General features: G+C 37.0%; 1 protein-coding gene across 1 annotated transcript in view; it reads right to left on the bottom strand.

Annotated features, from left to right (window-relative positions):
* Positions 1-704: 704 nt before the first annotated feature.
* The window catches only part of C9 (complement C9), an 88,601-nt gene continuing 69,957 nt past the window's right edge, over positions 705-19,348 (bottom strand). The window contains exons 4-5 of the mRNA XM_053699677.1: positions 10,194-10,422; positions 705-992 (exon numbers count right to left, since the gene is read on the bottom strand). Of these exons, the coding sequence (XP_053555652.1) occupies positions 835-992; positions 10,194-10,422 (387 nt within the window). The 3' untranslated portion in view covers positions 705-834. The remainder of the gene's footprint in view (positions 993-10,193; positions 10,423-19,348) is intronic.

Here is a 19,348-nt window from a genome sequence, read left to right on the forward strand (position 1 = left end):
TCAGTGGTGGTCGTCTTTCAGCCTTTCTTACCTTGGCCATGTCTCTGAGTATTGCACACCTTGTGCTTTTGGGCACTCCAGTGATGTTGCAGCTCTGAAATATGGCCAAACTGGTGGCAAGTGGCATCTTGGCAGCTGCACGCTTGACTTTTCTCAGTTCATGGGCAGTTATTTTGCGCCTTGGTTTTTCCACACGCTTCTTGCGACCCTGTTGACTATTTTGAATGAAACGCTTGATTGTTTGATGATCACGCTTCAGAAGCTTTGCAATTTTAAGAGTGCTGCATCCCTCTGCAATATATCTCACTATTTTTGACTTTTCTGAGCCTGTCAAGTCCTTCTTTTGACCCATTTTGCCAAAGGAAAGGAAGTTGCCTAATAATTATGCACACCTGATATAGGGTGTTGATGTCATTAGACCACACCCCTTCTCATTACAGAGATGCACATCACCTAATATGCTTAATTGGTAGTAGACTTTCGAGCCTATACAGCTTGGAGTAAGACAACATGCATAAAGAGGATGATGTGGTCAAAATACTAATTTGCCTAATAATTCTGCACTCCCTGTATAGTATTCTGTTTGTATCTGAAGAACCTAAACCAGGTGACATAACAACTTCTTTTGCCAGAAGATAACATATAAACATAGTCAGATACAATAACGTGGCTAATTAAAAATACAATAAAAAAAAGTAGTAAAATTCATGTTGACTGCCCTTATAGCAACATTTTATTCACAAGTATTAGTTCAGGCCGTTTTGACTTTATTTCATGTTCCCATTTATTGTAGAGTTAAGGAAGCACAACTATATAAAAATTTAATCATGTCAATTAACAAGGGATTTGCTTCTGGCTGTCTCCTGGGCACTGTTTGCCCCCAAATGCCGGTGCAGGATTGTTACATTGACGTGTTAGAGTTTGTTCTTCATTTATACAAGCGGATGAAACAGACCAGCAGCCCCACTGACCATCGATGGCGATACTTGGTGCTGTGGATGAAAATAATTATCATTTTCACTATCACAGTTGGTAATAATTATCTTTAGAAATATGCAAGGAATCACTGCTCCCAATGACTGTGTGTGTGTGTGTGTGTGTGAATGTGTGTATGTGAATATGTAGTATGTGTGTGTGTGTATGTGAATGTGTGAATGTGTGTATGTGAATGTGTAGTGTGTTATGTGTATGTGTGTATGTGTGTGAATATGTATATGTGAATGCGTAGTGTGTGTGCTATGTGTGTGTGCGTATGTGAATGTGTAGTGTGTGTGTGTGTGTGTGTTATGTGTGTATGTGAATATGTAGTGTGTGTGAATGTGTGTATGTGAATGTGTAGTGTGTTATGTGTATGTGTGAATATGTGTTATGTGTATGTGAATGCGTAGTGTGTGTGTTATGTGAATGTGTGTATGTGAATGTGTAGTGTGTATATGTGAATGTGTAGTGTGTGTGTGTTATGTATGTGTGTGAATGTGTGTATGTGGACGTGTAGTGTGTGTGTATGTGAATTTGTGAATGTGTAGTGTGTGTGTGTTATGTGTGTGTTATGTGTGTGTGTGTGAATGTGTGGAGTGTGTGTAAATGTGTGTGACTGTGTAGTGTTTGTGTTATGTGTATGTGTTTATATATATATATATATATATATATATATATATATAAAAATATATATATAGATTAGTGTGTGTGTTTGTGAATGTGTGTGAATATGTAGTGTTTGTGTATGTGAATGTGTGTGTCTGAAAGTGTGTAGTGTGTTATGTGTATGAATGTTTGTATGTGAATGTGTAGTTTGTGTGTGTGTGTGTGTGTGTGTGAATGTGTAGTGTATTATGTATATGTGTGTGTGAATGTGTGTGAATATGTAGTGTGTGTGTTATGTGTATGAATGTGTTTATGTGAATGTGTAGTTTGTGTGTGTTATGTGTGTGTGAATGTGTAGTGTGTTATGTGTATGAATGTGTGTATGTGAATGTGTAGTTTGTGTGTGTTATGTGTGTGTGTGTGAATGTGTAGTGTATTATGTATATGTGTGTGTGAATGTGAATGTGTGTGAATATGTAGTGTGTGTGTTATGTGTATGAATGTGTTTATGTGAATGTGTAGTTTGTGTGTGTTATGTGTGTGTGAATGTGTAGTGTATTATGTATATGTGAATGTGTAGTGTGTGTTATGTGTGTGTGTGTGTGAATCTGTGTATGTGAATATGTAGTGTGTGTGTGTGCGTAAATTTGTATATGTGAATGTGTATGTGTGTATGTGTGTATGTATGTGTGTGACTATGTACTGTGTGTGTGTGTTATGTGTATGTGTTTGCATATATTGTGTAGTGTGTGTGTTATGTGTATGTGTGAATGTGTGTGTGCTTATTGCTCAAGTACAGAACATGTTTTAGTTATTTTTATTCAATATGGTTATATAATCTTTGAAGTATCCTTTACAGTTGCATATTTTGTTATAGTTGCGCTACTTTAGAAATGCAGCTGCTAAATATTGCAGTATATAGTTACCCCTTATTATTGAGCAACCCTTCTCTATTTAAAGGGACATGATACCCACATTTTTTCTTTCAAAAATCAGTTAAAGCAAGCAATTTTAAACAACTTTTCCATTTACATCTATTACACCCAACTTGCGTGCAAACACTATCGTATATTCTCATCTGCGCTAACCTGACATGAAAATATCAATATTTCCCATTCCAATGTTTTTCACATAGAAAAATATGTTCTATTTATTTATAAATACATATTTCTACATATATCTGATGTTTGTTTGCACAAATATATATTTCTACCTATGCATACCTACATAATTATAGATAGATATAGATATATACAGATTTATATAGGAATCTCTATTTATAAATACTTAGAACATATTCTACTATGTGCAGAACATTGGAATGTGAAACATTTACAGTAAATAAACAGTTAAACACTTTATGAAAAATTAATAGTGCATAAATATGCTTTTAACATGTTTTCATCTACTTAACTGCAATGGGCTCCAATTCACACACACACACACACACACATATATATATATATATATATATATATATATATATATATATATATATATATATATATATATATATATATATATACATATGTATTTATTTGTTTAAGAAAACAACAGGAAAAAAGGAAACTGGATCCAGGTTGTCAGTGCAGTCCAAATTATTATTCAGTTAGAAGACATACAAGACAAAGGAAAAGCTCCCTGCTATCTGACGCTTTTCGCGCAAGTGCACATGCACTTCATCGCTTGTTTATATGTGTATATATCACTGTAAATACATAAATACATATGTAAAAACAAGTAAACATATATATATATATATATATATATATATATATATATAAACATATTTAGACATGAATATTTTTGTATCTCAATGTTAAAGCCCTTTGCCTGCCTTTGTTTCTAACACCTGAGACCTAAAATCTTTGAGTCTTTATAACTTTTTTGTGTAATTTTTAAAAAATATTTTTTATTAGATGGTGTTATTATGAGTGTGGTTGTACTTTGTAATATATTTTGATGTGTTTTGTGACACTTTCTTGTTTTGCGAAACAGTTAACCAGAGCTCTAAGGTCGCACTATCCCGATGAGCGTAAACTTAAATTGCGCTCAAGCGATTGCGTTTACTTTCAAATCGTAGTACGAGTGCTAAACCCGACGTGCTCAAATAAACGAGATAAACCCCACGCTTGCGCATAACTGTTAATCTGGTCCTAAATCGTGACATAAAAAATGTTGGGTTTCATGTCCCTTTGTGTGAACCCTTTTTTTGATTTTCAGATTTTGTTTCATTGGTCTTATGCTAAGAATACACAATAACCATGGCCTATATGCATGATACAACTCAACATAGATTACAGCCACCAAATTATTTTAATAGGACCTTTATTATATCTTGAGTGGGTCTAAAGGAAAAAATACAATGATTCATGTTTATTTATTTTTTTCTATGGACCCACTCAAGAGATAGTAAAGGTCCTTTTAAAATAATTTGGTCCTGGAAACTTTGTTGAATTGAAGTATTGATGAAGACTCTGCAGGTCTGTGATTCCATGCCCCAGTGCTTTGAGTGTGCTGTTTTCCACTGTTTTTGAAGATCTATATAATTTATACCCTAAAGACATACAGTGATTTATTATGGTCTGTATTCTGAATTTATATGAAAACCATGATAAATTAGTTGGAAAATGCAATCCTTTGTAAAATATTAAATAGAATGTTCCATTCACTCACTAATAAGTCTTAATAGATACACGTGTTTTATAAACACGCAAGCTATGGGCCCCATCTGATATGCAGCGTCGCCCGCAAAAGCCGTTTTTTTACGCGGGTTTGGTATCACATATACGGCGTAACATAGAAGTTACAATCGTATATTTCTGCCTTCGCCCGTAGTTTTTTGGCCTATAGACTGACATACAAAACACGCGCAGTTAGGTATCCAATATCCAGCGCAAGGCCTTACGTGGTGAAAATGGAGAAATCTTACTCCATTTTCACCTCACCACAAAATGCAGCTGTAGCAAGCCTTGCGCTGAGTATTGGAGCACTGTAACTCCCTAAAATGCCTGCAAAATAAAAACTAACACCTAACGCATGCGCAATGTCTATCTACCTGTCAACCGCAATCCCCCACCGCAATAACTAATAAAGTGTTTAACCCCTAAACCGCCACTCCCGGAGCCCACCGCCACCTACATTATATGTATTAACCCCTAAACCGCCGCTCCCGGACCCGCCACACCTAAATAAAGTGTTTGACCCCTAAACCGCCGCTCCCGGACCCCACCGCCACCTACATTAAATATATTACCCCCTAATCTGACCCCCCTACACCGCCACCACCTATATTAAATGTATTAACCCCTAATCTGACCCCTCTACACCGTCGCCACCTATATTAAATATATTACCCCCTAAACATAAGTCTAACCCTAACACCCCCTAACTTAATTATTATTTATATAAATCTAAATAATATTAATATTATTAACTAAATTATTCCTAATTAAAACTAAATACTTACCTATAAAATAATCCCTAAGATAGCTACAACATAATTAATAATTACATTGTAGCTATTTGAGGATTTATATTTATTTTACAGGCAACTTTGTATTTATTTTAGCTAGGCACAATAGCTATTAAATAGTTAATAACTATTTAATAGCTACCTAGTTAAAATAATTACAAAATTACCTGTAAAATAAATCCTAACCTAAGTTACAAATACACCTAACACTACACTATCAATAAATTAAATAAATAAACTACAATTATCTAAACTAAAATACAATTAAATAAACTAAACTATAGTACCAAAAAAACCAAACACTAAACTACAAAAAAATAAAAAAATATTACAAGAAGTTTAAACTAATTACACCTAATCTAAGCCCCCTAATAAAATAATAAAGCCCCCCAAAATAAAAAAATGCCCTACCCTATTCTAAATGACAAATTAATCAGCTCTTTTACCAGCCCTTAAAGGGCTTTTTGCGAGGCATTGCCCCAAAGTAATCAGCTCTTTTACCTGTAAAAAAAAATACAATACCCCCCCCAACATTACAACCCACCACCCAAATACCCCTACTCTAAACCCACCCAAACCCCCGTTAAAAAAACACTAACCCCCTGAAGATCACCCTACCTTGAGCCGTCTTCACCCAGCCAGGCCGAACTCTTCATCCAATCCGGACGATGTGGTCCTCCATCCGTGCAAAGTCTTCCTCCAAGCGGCGCAGAAGAGGTCCTCCATCCGTGCGAAGTCTTCATCCAAGCGGCATCTTCTATCTTCTTTCTTCCGGCTCCATCTTCAGACCTCCGACGCGGAACATCCTTCTTCCCCGACGGACTAACGACGAATGAAGGTTCCTTTAAATGACGTCATCCAAGATGGCATCCCTCGAATTCCGATTGGCTGATAGGATTCTATCAGCCAATCGGAATTAAGGTAGGAAAAATTTGATTGGCTAATTGAATCAGCCAATCGGATTGAAGTTCAATCCGATTGGCTGATTGGATCAGCCAATCGGATTGAGCTCGCATTCTACTGGCTGATTGGAACAGCCAATAGAATACGAGCTCAATCCGATTGGCTGATGGGTTGTAGTGTTGGGGGGGTATTGTATTTTTTTTTTTACAGGTAAAAGAGCTGATTATTTTGGGGCAATGCCCCACAAAAAGCCCTTTTAAGGGCTGGTAAAAGAGCTGATTACTTTGTAATTTAGAATAGGGTAGGGAATTTTTTTATTTTGGGGGGCTTTATTATTTTATTAGGGGGCTTAGATTAGGTGTAATTAATTTAAACTTCTTGTAATATTTTTTTATTTTTTGTAATTTAGTGTTTGTTTTTTTGGTACTATAGTTTAGTTTATTTAATTGTATTTTAGTTTAGATCATTGTAGTTTATTTAATTAATTTATTGATAGTGTAGTGTTAGGTGTATTTGTAACTTAGGTTAGGATTTATTTTACAGGTAATTTTGTAATTATTTTAACTAGGTAGCTATTAAATAGTTATTAACTATTTAATAGCTATTGTACCTAGTTAAAATAAATACAAAGTTGCCTGTAAAATAAATATAAACCCTAAAATAGCTACAATGTAATTATTAATTATATTGTAGCTATCTTAGGGTTTATTTTATAGGTAAGTATTTAGTTTTAATTAGGAATAATTTAGTTAATAATATTAATATTATTTAGATTTATTTAAATAATAATTAAGTTAGGGGGTGTTAGGGTTAGACTTAGGTTTAGGGGGGATAGGATTCTATCAGCCAATCAGAATTAAGATAGGAAAAATCCAATTGGCTGATTGAATCAGTCAATCGGATTGAAGTTCAATCCGATTGGCTGATTGGATCAGCCAAACGGATTGAGCTCGCATTCTATTGGCTGATCGGAACAGCCAATAGAATGCAAGCTCAATCCGATTGGCTGATGGGTTGTAGTGTTGGGGGGGGGTATTGCATTTTTTTTTTTACAGGTAAAAGAGCTGATTACTTTGGGGCAATGCCCCACAAAAAGCCCTTTTAAGGGCTGGTAAAAGAGCTGATTACTTTGTAATTTAGAATAGGGTAGGGAATTTTTTTATTTTGGGGGGCTTTATTATTTTATTAGGGGGCTTAGATTAGGTGTAATTAGTTTAAACTTCTTGTAATATTTTTTTATTTTTTTGTAGTTTAGTGTTTGGTTTTTTTGGTACTATAGTTTAGTATATTTAATTGTATTTTAGTTTAGATAATTGTAGTTTATTTAATTAATTTATTGATATTGTAGTGTTAGGTGTATTTGTAACTTAGGTTAGGATTTATTTTACAGGTAATTTTGTAATTATTTTAACTAGGTAGCTATTAAATAGTTATTAACTATTTAATAGCTATTGTACCTAGTTAAAATAAATACAAAGTTACCTGTAAAATAAATATAAACCCTAAAATAGCTACAATGTAATTATTAATTATATTGTAGCTATCTTAGGGTTTATTTTATAGGTAAGTATTTAGTTTTAATTAGGAATAATTTAGTTAATAATATTAATATTATTTAGATTTATTTAAATAATAATTAAGTTAGGGGGTGTTAGGGTTAGACTTAGGTTTAGGGGGGATAGGATTCTATCAGCCAATCAGAATTAAGATAGGAAAAATCCAATTGGCTGATTGAATCAGTCAATCGGATTGAAGTTCAATCCGATTGGCTGATTGGATCAGCCAATCGGATTGAGCTCGCATTCTATTGGCTGATTGGAACAGCCAATAGAATGCAAGCTCAATCCGATTGGCTGATGGGTTGTAGTGTTGGGGGGGGGGTATTGCATTTTTTTTTTACAGGTAAAAGAGCTGATTACTTTGGGGCAATGCCCCACAAAAAGCCCTTTTAAGGGCTGGTAAAAGAGCTGATTACTTTGTAATTTAGAATAGGGTAGGGATTTTTTTTATTTTGGGGGGCTTTATTATTTTATTAGGGGGCTTAGATTAGGTGTAATTAGTTTAAACTTCTTGTAATATTTTTTTATTTTTTGTAATTTAGTGTTTGGTTTTTTGGTACTATAGTTTAGTATATTTAATTGTATTTTAGTTTAGATAATTGTAGTTTATTTAATTAATTTATTGATATTGCAGTGTTAGGTGTATTTGTAACTTAGGTTAGGATTTATTTTACAGGTAATTTTGTAATTATTTTAACTAGGTAGCTATTAAATAGTTATTAACTATTTAATAGCTATTGTACCTAGTTAAAATAAATACAAAGTTACCTGTAAAATAAATATAATCCCTCAAATAGCTACAATGTAATTATTAATTATATTATAGCTATCTTAGGGTTTATTTTATAGGTAAGTATTTAGTTTTAATTAGGAATAATTTAGTTAATAATATTAATATTATTTAGATTTATTTAAATAATAATTAAGTTAGGGGGTGTTAGGGTTAGACTTAGGTTTAGGGGGGATAGGATTCTATCAGCCAATCAGAATTAAGATAGGAAAAATCCAATTGGCTGATTGAATCAGTCAATTGGATTGAAGTTCAATCCGATTGGCTGATTGGATCAGCCAATCGGATTGAGCTCGCATTCTATTGGCTGATCGGAACAGCCAATAGAATGCAAGCTCAATCCGATTGGCTGATGGGTTGTAGTGTTGGGGGGGGTATTGTATTTTTTTTTTACAGGTAAAAGAGCTGATTACTTTGGGGCAATGCCCCACAAAAAGCCCTTTTAAGGGCTGGTAAAAGAGCTGGTTACTTTGTAATTTAGAATAGGGTAGGGAATTTTTTTTTATTTTGGGGGCTTTATTATTTTATTAGGGGGCTTAGATTAGGTGTAATTAGTTTAAACTTCTTTTAATATTTTTTTATTTTTTGTAATTTAGTGTTTGTTTTTTGGTACTATAGTTTAGTTTATTTAATTGTATTTTAGTTTAGATAATTGTAATTTATTTAATTAATTTATTGATAGTGTAGTGTTAGGTGTATTTGTAACTTAGGTTAGGATTTATTTTACAGGTAATTTTGTAATTATTTTAACTAGGTAGCTATTAAATAGTTATGAACTATTTAATAGCTATTGTATCTAGTTAAAATAAATACAAAGTTGCCTGTAAAATAAATATAAACCCTAAAATAGCTACAATGTAATTATTAATTATATTGTAGCTATCTTAGGGTTTATTTTATAGGTAAGTATTTAGTTTTAATTAGGAATAATTTAGTTAATAATATTAATATTATTTAGATTTATTTAAATAATAATTAAGTTAGGGGGTGTTAGGGTTAGACTTAGGTTTAGGGGGTAATATATTTAATATAGGTGGCGGCGGTGTAGGGGGGTCAGATTAGGGGTTAATACATTTAAGATAGGTGGCAGCGGTGTAGGGGGGTCAGATTAGGGGTTAATACATTTAATATAGGTGGCGGCGGTGTAGGGGGGTCAGATTAGGGGTTAATACATTTAAGATAGGTGGCGGCGGTGTAGGGGGGGTCAGATTAGGGGGGAATACATTTAATGTAGGTGGCGGCGGTGTAGGGGGGTCAGATTAGGGGTTAATACAGTTAAGATAGGTGGTGGTGGTGTAGGGGGGTCAGATTAGGGGGGGAATACATTTAATGTAGGTGGCGGCGGGGTCCAGGAGCGGCGGTTTAGGTGTTAAACACTTTATTTAGGTGCGGCGGGGTCCGGGAGTGGTGGTTTGGGGTTAATACATTTATTATTAGGAGAGTAAGCGGGGATTGCGGATATAGGGGTATACATGTCGGGCTTATTTGGGGGAGGCGTGTTAGACAGTTACAGGAGATTTAATATTTTAGTACGTTTTTTAGGCGCCGGCAGTTGCTAAAGTGCCGTAAGTCACTGGCGACTCCAGAAATTTGTAGTTAGGCTCATTTCTGGACATCGCTAGTTTATCCGACTTACGGCACTTTAGCAACTGCCGGCGGGGTTTATGTGATAGCTCGATTTGCGAGGTGAAACTACGGGCGGTGCGGGTTCCCTCGCTTGCGCTGAAAACTACGCCGTATATCGGATCGCGCCCTATATCTGTATATTGATGCTAGTATTTGTATGTTGATAATAGTATTTTCAAATTGATTAAACATGAGATGGGATAGATATACACATGGTTGCTTATATATTTCATCAAGTACATGTCAGTCTACTTACGTTTTTCAATGTCTGACTTTCTATTCTGGCATGCAGTCCCTTCAAAATGCAGAGTGCATTTACATATGCATTCTCCATCTAACAGTAAGGTCGTGCCACCATTTTGACAGGGTTGACATTTGCACACACTAAATTCGTTGAGGTAATCTTCAATTGCTCTCTCCAAATTCATTTTCTTTGTGTGAGCATCTTTTACATCAACTGGAATAAGAGAATAAATAGCATTGGGCTGTGAAGATAAAAAAAAAAGTTTCTGTTAATGTCACATAGAAACAACTTTTACAATTATAACTTACTAAACTGTTTTGACACAGAGGAGTAGATTTAACAAGCAGCAGATGCTGCTATCTACCCCTGTACTTTCTGTCTTCCCGGAAATGTAAGTTAAGAAGCAGCGGTCTTAAGACCGCTGCTCCTTAACTCGTCCTTAACTTGTCCACCACCTCTGAGGCGACGGACAGCAATCAGTCCGAATAGATACGATTGAATTGATTGACACCCCCTGCTAGCGGCTGATTGGCTGCAAAGGTGAAGGGGCGGTATTGCACTAGCATTTCACTAGAAACGCTTGTGCAATGATAAATGCCAACAGCGTTTGCTACAGCGGATCATGTACGCCCGAACATGATAAATCGGCCCCAGAGGCCTAGATTACAAGTCTATTGATAACATAGAGTGAGCTATCCATGTTGTAACCCTGTGCTAAGAATAATGCACAATCACACTTACCAAGTGAATGGCAAAAAAAACAGAGAATTTTAACATGGTTGACATTTTTTAGTTCACCCTATACTTTCATTTGATAGTAGAGGGTGCACTATCATCACTCATATAATAGTGGTGAGTTACAGTATGTGTTGCGCTCAAGTGCCACATATTATAGCGCTGAACAAGTTAGCACTCCTGGAGACCTGAAATGAAGTATTAATGCTTGAATAAATGCATAACGAAAATATTTATATTGTACTTATTTAACCCCTTAACGACCGACGACATACAGGCCAGCAATGGTGCCAATCGTTGGTAGGTGGGAGCCATTGCAGGGAGGCGGGTGGGCGGCCCATCCCTGGTGAACTTCCAGCCAGCAGTGTGTAATCACTCATGGGAGCACGCGGGAGCGCGCGCAGGGGCATGTGTGCGCGCGCCCGCAATCTATCCATATGAGCACTTATGAAGTGATGCGAGAGGGTGGTGGGAGAGTAGGGTGGGAGGGGGGAAATAATGTTTTGGAAACGGATCTGGGAGGGGGAGGATATTGAGGGGGCAGCTACACTACAGAAAAGTGGGAATAACTTTAAAAAAAAGCCCAATTTCATTGCAAAGTGGGTACTGGCAGACAGCTGACAGTACCCAAAATGGTGGCAAATAGTTAGTGGGGGGAGGGTTAGAGAACTGTTTGGGGGGCTCAGGGAGGTTGGGTGATAAGGGGGGATCCTACACTGCAGAAAATATATAATTAAAAAAAAATTAATTTTTTTACTGGCAGACTTTCTGCCAGTACTAAAGATGGTGGAGACAATAGTGAGGTGGGGGAGGGAAGAGAGCTGTTTGAGAGTGGTCAGGGAGAGATCAAGGAGTAGGATGTATCTCTACACTAAAGCTAAAATTAACCCTTCAAGCTCCCTACAAGCTACCTAATTAACCCCTTCACTGCTGGGCATTATACAAGTGTGGTGCGCAGGGGCATTTAGCGGCCTTCTAATTACCAAAAATCAATGCCAAAGCCATATATGTTTGCTATTTCTGAACAAAGGTGATCCCAGAGAAGCATTTACAATGATTTGTGCCATAATTGCACAAGCTGTTTGTAAATAATTTCAGTGAGAAACCTAAAGTTAGTGAAAAAGTTAACGATTTTTTTTTTATTTGCTCGCATTTGGCAGTGAAATGGTGGTATGAAATATATAAAAATGGGCCTAGATCAATACTTTGGGTTGTCTACTACACTACACTAAAGCTAAAATTAACCCTACAGGGGGAACTTCCGGGTGGCGGCCATGATAAGTCGCATGATTTGCAGCTCCTACAACCCTCAGCACAAATCTATATGAAATCCTTTCCCTAATCTCTCATCGCACATATCTTTTGAGTTAAACTGCTACAGCAAAGCAAGCTGCTTCGTGCATTACCATTTTTTTCTGGGTTTGATGCAACACTCAGCCCACCGGAACGATATAGAGGTTGCGGCCTACCATCTCACCCCCTGGCAGAGCACACACTTGTCTCTGTCGTTAGGAAGCAGTGGCATCCCGCAAGACACTGCAAGCTCTACAACCAAGACACTACATTTACCTGAAACAACCTTACCATATTCAGGCTTAACGCTCAACGTCAAGTACCCGATATGGAGATTCCTTTAAACTTCCTAAAGGAACTATGCAACTTGCTTGCTAAACATTATGCTGCCTTGGAAGACAAGCTTCACACATCGCCTTACAACAGACACACTTACTTGTCCCAACAACCCACTCAAACGGAGCCCAGCACCTTGGAAGGTGGGAGTGGTGGCACTTTGGTGCCCCAGTACCCTCATCCTACCTTTAAAGCACATATGGGGACCTGGAGCATAAAGCTGCTGAATCGGAAGTGCACCATCTGAGAGTGTCGGTGAAAAGATCAGAGACAGCAATGGAGAGCCCTACCAGTCTGCTCCAAGCCTGTATCACTACAATTAAAAAGCTCCCAACAGAGGTACCGCAGGGCAGGGAGACTGCAAAATACAGCTCGCAAGCGCTCCCACCTCAAATACAGAACTGTGGTCACAGAAACCTAAAGATCCGCATCATGTACCCCTCTCCAACTATCCAGATATCGTATGTGCTCTTTCGAGTTGCTGAATAGACCTCACCAGCATTACGAGGGTTGCATTTTCACCAACTCACAGCTTTACTGTACTCTGGATGGGACCATGGTGGTCCGCTTGACCTCAGTGACCAGGAGGCTGCTCAGAGGCAAGTAATTCATCGCTGTCTCCCACACGGCTTGTTTACCGCTGTAGAGGGTCGTTATTGGTCTGTTTATAAGGACACACCATAGTACAGCCTATTTACTCTGACACTAAGAGCAAGTTATATACTTGGACATCTACCTTCTCAGACGTGACACCCAGCTCCCTAAATATAGGCTGATGAGCACAAATATATGGACTTTAAACCTACAATAAATATTGCTTATACTGTTTATATCTTTAGAAACTAGATCTATTTATGTAAGCTTGAAATCTGTAGACCAATAATATTTGTAACTAGTTCCACTTTAATCAATACTGTAGTTGCATACTAATCACAGCGGTTGCTTTTGAATTTAACTTTTAATGCTATTCTTCAATTTAACAAACAATATACTCTTTTAATTCTACATGTTACTGTTGCGGTCTCCACTATATTAAGGTGAGAGATCTTTTTTTTCAATACATTTGTCACACTTTTAGCGCAGGCTGGTCCTGCACCCTATGCTAATATTCTAAGTGGAAGATAACAATGGTTATTCAACCTTGCTAGTGAACATTATTTGTATCTATAGAGCAGATTAACATAGCATGGGCTTTTTCACACATGGCTCTAATGAATAGAATGAGTGATTCAGACTATTAACCTGCATAACGTTTGGTTAGATTTACTCCCTACAGCTTGAATCTTAGTTAAACTCCAAGTAGATATAGCAAAATTACTATTATTACACATATTACCAGTATAGTCCATTTTATCCTTTAACGCACTATTTTCTCTATCAAACGAATACCTTCTTACTAGCATTGGTACAACACTACAGCCTTTTACGCCTTAGCCATACAGCTAATATGTGATTTATTGAACCCTGTTGTACCTACAGTTTTCCCTGAAGGATAGTGTATCACTTACTAAGTCTAGTATATTTTAACCTCAGATCCAAATTGTGCACCCTATTTCATACACTGCAAATGTAAAGTGACCTCAACATGCCTTCTGAGCAATTCTACCAAGTAACGCACCACCTCAGGTTAATTTATCATTAGACTGCCTTCCCCCCATTCATATTGTTTGAGGGATCTCCTAAGCTACAGTTATGTTTCCATTTAGCAAGATCCAAGCTTTGACTATCTCTTAATTGAATGGTAGGTGTTTGAGCCCATTTTATTTGTGTCTTTTTTTAATTTCCAGTTATTGCAATATAAAAACTTAAAACCTGAGGTAAACATAATAAGATCCATGATAGGTCTTTTCTATTATAGACAGCCTTCTGTTGAAGTAAATGACTTACATCATCAGGGGTCCAAGAGAAGCCCTTTAAACGAGAGGGAAGGCTTAGACTTACATCGGCATGATCATATTATGTCTCTATACAGTATTATTTACATTATTTAATCTGCCATGCTGATAACTGACATTATTGTTAGCAACACTTGTATTCTGTAATATGTTATGCTTTAATACTTTGTTTGTATGCCAAACTTTACCTCAATAAAAAAATAAAACATTTTTTAACCCTACAAGCTCCCTAATTAACCCCTTCACTGCTGGGCATAATACAAGTGTGGTGCGCAGCGGCATTTAGCGAACTTCTAATTACCAAAAAGTAATGCCATAATTGCACAAGTTGTTTGTAAATAATTTCAGTGAGAAACCTAAAGTTTGTGAAAAAGTTAGTAAAAAAGCTAACGATTTTTTTATTTGATCGCATTTGGCGGTGAAATGGTGGCATGAAATATACCAAAATGGGCCTAGATCAATACTTTGGGTTGTCTACTAAACAAAAATATATACATGTCAAGGGATATTCAGGGATTCCTGACAGATATCAGTGTTACAATGTAACTATTGCTAATTTAAAAAAAAAAAAATACGCCTAGATTACGAGTTTTGCGTTAACAGGGGTGCGGTGCTAACAAGCAGTTTATGCTCACCTACAGACAACGCTGGTATTACGGGTTTTTACAAATCCGGCATTAGCCGCAAAAAAAGGAGCGGAGAGCAACTTTTTGCTCCACATCTCACCTCTATACCAGAGCTGCTTACGTTAGCGGTGAGCTGCTAAAACGTGCTCGTGCACGATTTCCCCATAGGAATCAATGGGGGAGAGCAGGCTGAAAAAAACTCAACACCTGCAAAAAAGCAGCGTAAAGCTCCTAACGCAGCCCCATTGATTCCTATGGGGAAATAAAATTTATGTCTACACCTAACACCCTAACATGAACCCTGAGTCTAAACACCCCTAATCTTACACTTATTAACCCCTAATCTGTTGCACCTGACATCGCCGACACCTACATTATATTATTAACCCCTAATCTGCCGCTCCGAACACTGCCACCACCTACATTATACTTATGAACCCCTAATCTGCCGCCCCCAACGTCGCCGCCACTATATTAAAGTTATTAACCCCTAAACCTAAGTCTAACCCTAACCCCCTCTAACTTAAATATAGTCGGCCGACGACTGAATGAAGGTTCCTTTAAATTACGTCATCCAAGATGGCGTCCCTTCAATTCCGATTGGCTGATAGAATTCTATTCTCCCGGCTTTGTTGAGGACTTCGGCCCGGTTGGGTGAAGACGTCTCATGGTAGGGTGATCTTCAAGGGGTTAGTGTTAGGTTTTATTAAGGGGGTATTGGGTGGGTTTTAGAGTAGGGTTGGGTGTGTGGGTGGTGGGTTTTAATGTTGGGGGGGAATTGTACTTTTTTTTACAGGTAAAAGAGCGGATTACTTTGGGGCAATGCCCCGCAAAAGGCCCTTTTAAGGGCTATTTGTAATTTAGTATAGGGTAGGGCTTTTTATTATTTTGGGGGGCTTTTTATTTTATTAGGGGGATTAAATTAGGTGTAATTAGTTTAAAAATCTTGTAATTATTTTATTATTTTCTGTAATTTAGTGTTTGTGTTTTTTCATACTTTAGATAATTGTATTTAATTGTATTTAATTGTAGTTAATTTAGGGAATTAATTTAATTATAGTGTAGTGTTAGGTGTAATTGTAACTTAGGTTTGGTTTTATTTTACAGGTAAATATTTCTTTATTTTAACTAGGTAGCTATTAAATAGTTAATAACTATTTAATAACTATTCTACTTAGTTAAAATAAATACAATGTTGCCTGTAAAATAAAAATAAACCCTAAGATAGCTACAATGTAACTATTAGTTATATTGTAGCTAGCTTAGGGTTTATTTTATAGGTAAGTATTTAGTTTTAAATAGGAATAATTTAGTTAATTGTAGTTATTTTATTAAGATTTATTTTAATTATATCTAAGTTAGGGGGTGTTAGGGTTAGATTTAGGGGTTAATAACTTTAATATAGTGGCGGCGACGTTGGGGACGGCAGATTAGGGGTTAATAAATGTAGGTAGGTGTTGGCGATGTTAGGGATGGCAGATTAGGGGTTAATAAAATTTAACTAGTGTTTGCGAGGCGGGAGTGTGACGGTTTAGGGGTTACTATATTTATTATAGTGGCGGCGATGTCCGGTTCGGCAGATTAGGGGTTAAAAAATTATTTTAGTGTTTGCGATGTGTGGGGGCCTCGGTTTAGGGGTTAATAGGTAGTTTATGGGTGTTAGTGTACTTTTTAGCACTTTAGTTAAGAGTTTTATACTACGGCGTTAGACCATAAAACTCTTAACTACTGACTTTAAAATGCAGTACCAGTCTTGACAGGAGAGGATGTACCGCTCACTTTTTGTCAGACTCGTAATACCGGTGCTATGCAAGTCCCATTTGAAAAAATAGGATACACAATTGACGTAAGTGGGTTTACGGTATTTTCGAGTCTGGCCGAAAAAGTGAGCGGTACACCTGTACCTGCAAAACTCGTAATACCAGCGGGCATTAAAAAGCAGCGTTGGGACCTCTCAACGCTGCTCTTTAAGGCTAACGCAAGACTCGTAATCTAGCCGAAATTATTTAGCATGGGTGTTTTTTGGTGGTTGTAGATGTGTAATTGATTTTGGGGGTCAAAGTTAGTAAAAGTGTTTTTTCCATTATTTCATTCTATTTTATACAACATTTTATAGTAAATTATAAGATATCATGAAAATAATGATATCTTCAGAAAGTCCATTTAATGGTGAGAAGAACGGTATATAATATGTGTGGGTACAGTAAATGAGTAAGAGGAAAATTACAGCTAAACACAAACACCACAGAAATGTAAAAATAGCCCTGGTCCTTAACGGTCAGAAAATTGAAAAGTGCTGTGGTCCTTAAGGGGTTAAAGGAAGATAAAACCCCAACTTTTTCTTTCATGTTTCAGATAGATCATACTATTTTAAACAGCTTTCCAATTCCCTTCTATTATCTAATTTGCTTCTTTCTCATGGTATCCTTTGTTGAAAAGTATACCTTGGTAGGCTTAGGAGCTGGGAGCTAGCTGCTGATTGGTGGCTGTACATATATGCCTCTTGTGTTTGGCTTACACTACTGGGAGCTACCGGAAAACATTGGTATTACTGCTCCTTCAACAAAGGATACAAAGAGAATGAAGCAAATGAGAAAATAGAAGTAAATTGGAAAGCTATTAAAAATTGAAAGACTAGAATGGGACTGTTTGGCTAAAGGGACATATTGGCCTCTAGTTATGAAGCTCCGTATTTTCCTGCATTCGCCGGCCCAATACGCTCGCCTAAGCTCGCCTAACATCGCCGCCGCGGACCTGAATACGTTCGCCAAAGTTATCAAAAAAGCTGTCAAGAAGCCGCGCACCAAGTACGGAGCGATGAGCAGCGGACTGTTGTTAACTAACAGTCATCGATCTCGCTGCTCATCGGCTTCTTCGCAGCTTTCTTGCTAACCCTGGAGGCGGCGGATCCCATAGGAATCAATGGGAGTCTGACAGCAGCGAGAGCTCATGTTCGCTGCTGCCCGATATCCCATTGATTCCTATGGGAAGTGTCTACACCTAACACCCTAACATGTACCCAGAGTCTAAACACCCCTAATCTGTCCCCCCTACACTGCCACCACCTACTTTATACTTATTATCCCCTAAACCGCAGCTCCTGGAGCCCACCGCCACTATAATAAATATTTGAACCCCTAAACCGCCGCTTCCGGACCCCGCCGCCACCTACATTATACCTATTAACCCCTAATCTGCCGCCCCCTACATAAAGTTATTTACCCCTATCCTGCTGATCCCGGACCCCGCCGCAAATAAAATAATTGTTTAACCCCTAAACCGCTGCACCCGGTGCCCTCCGCCACCTACATTACATTTATTAACCCCTATCCTGCCCCTCCTACACCACCGCCACCTACAGTACATTGATTAACCCCTAATCTACCCCCCCTACACAGCCGCCAATATATTAAATTAATTAACCCCAAAACCTAAGTCTAACCCTAACACCCCCCTAACTTAAATATTATTTAAATTAATCTAAATAAATATTCCTATAATTAAATAAATTAATCCTATTTATAACTAAATACTTACCTATAAAATAAACCCTAAGATACCTACAATATAATTAATAATTACATTGTAGCTATTTTAGGGTTTATATTTATTTTACAGGCAACTTTGTATTTATTTTAACTAGGTACAATAGCTATTAAATAGTTAATAACTATTTAATAGCTACCTAGTTAAAATAACTACAAATTTACCTGTAAAATAAATCCTAATCTAAGTTACAAATACACCTAACACTACACTATCATTAAATAAATTAAATAAATTAACTACAATGATCTAAATTAAAATACAATTAAATAAACTAAATTACCAAAAAAAAAAAAAAATTACAAAAAATAAAAAAATATTACAAGAAGTTTAAGCTAATTACACCTAATCTAAGCCCCCTAATAAAATAAAAAAGCCCCCCAAAATAATAAAATTCCCTATCCTACACTAAATTACAAAGTAACCAGCTCTTTTAACCTGTAAAAAAAAAAGAAATACAATACCCCCTCCAACATTACAACCCACCACCCACACACCCCTACTATAAAACCCACCTGATCCCCCCTTAAATAAACCTAACACTACCCCCTTGAAGATCTCCCTACCTTGAGCTGTCTTCACCCAGCCGGGCCGAACTCTTCATCCGATCCGGGAACAAGTGGTCCTCCATCCGGCAGAAGTCTTCATCTAAGCGGGGCAGAAGAGGATCCTCCATCCGGCAGAAGTCTTCATCAAAGCGGCATCTTCTATCTTCATCCTTCCGGCGAAGAGCGGC

The sequence above is a fragment of the Bombina bombina genome, chromosome 2 (genome assembly GCF_027579735.1).
Source record: "Bombina bombina isolate aBomBom1 chromosome 2, aBomBom1.pri, whole genome shotgun sequence".
Taxonomy (NCBI): domain Eukaryota; kingdom Metazoa; phylum Chordata; class Amphibia; order Anura; family Bombinatoridae; genus Bombina; species Bombina bombina.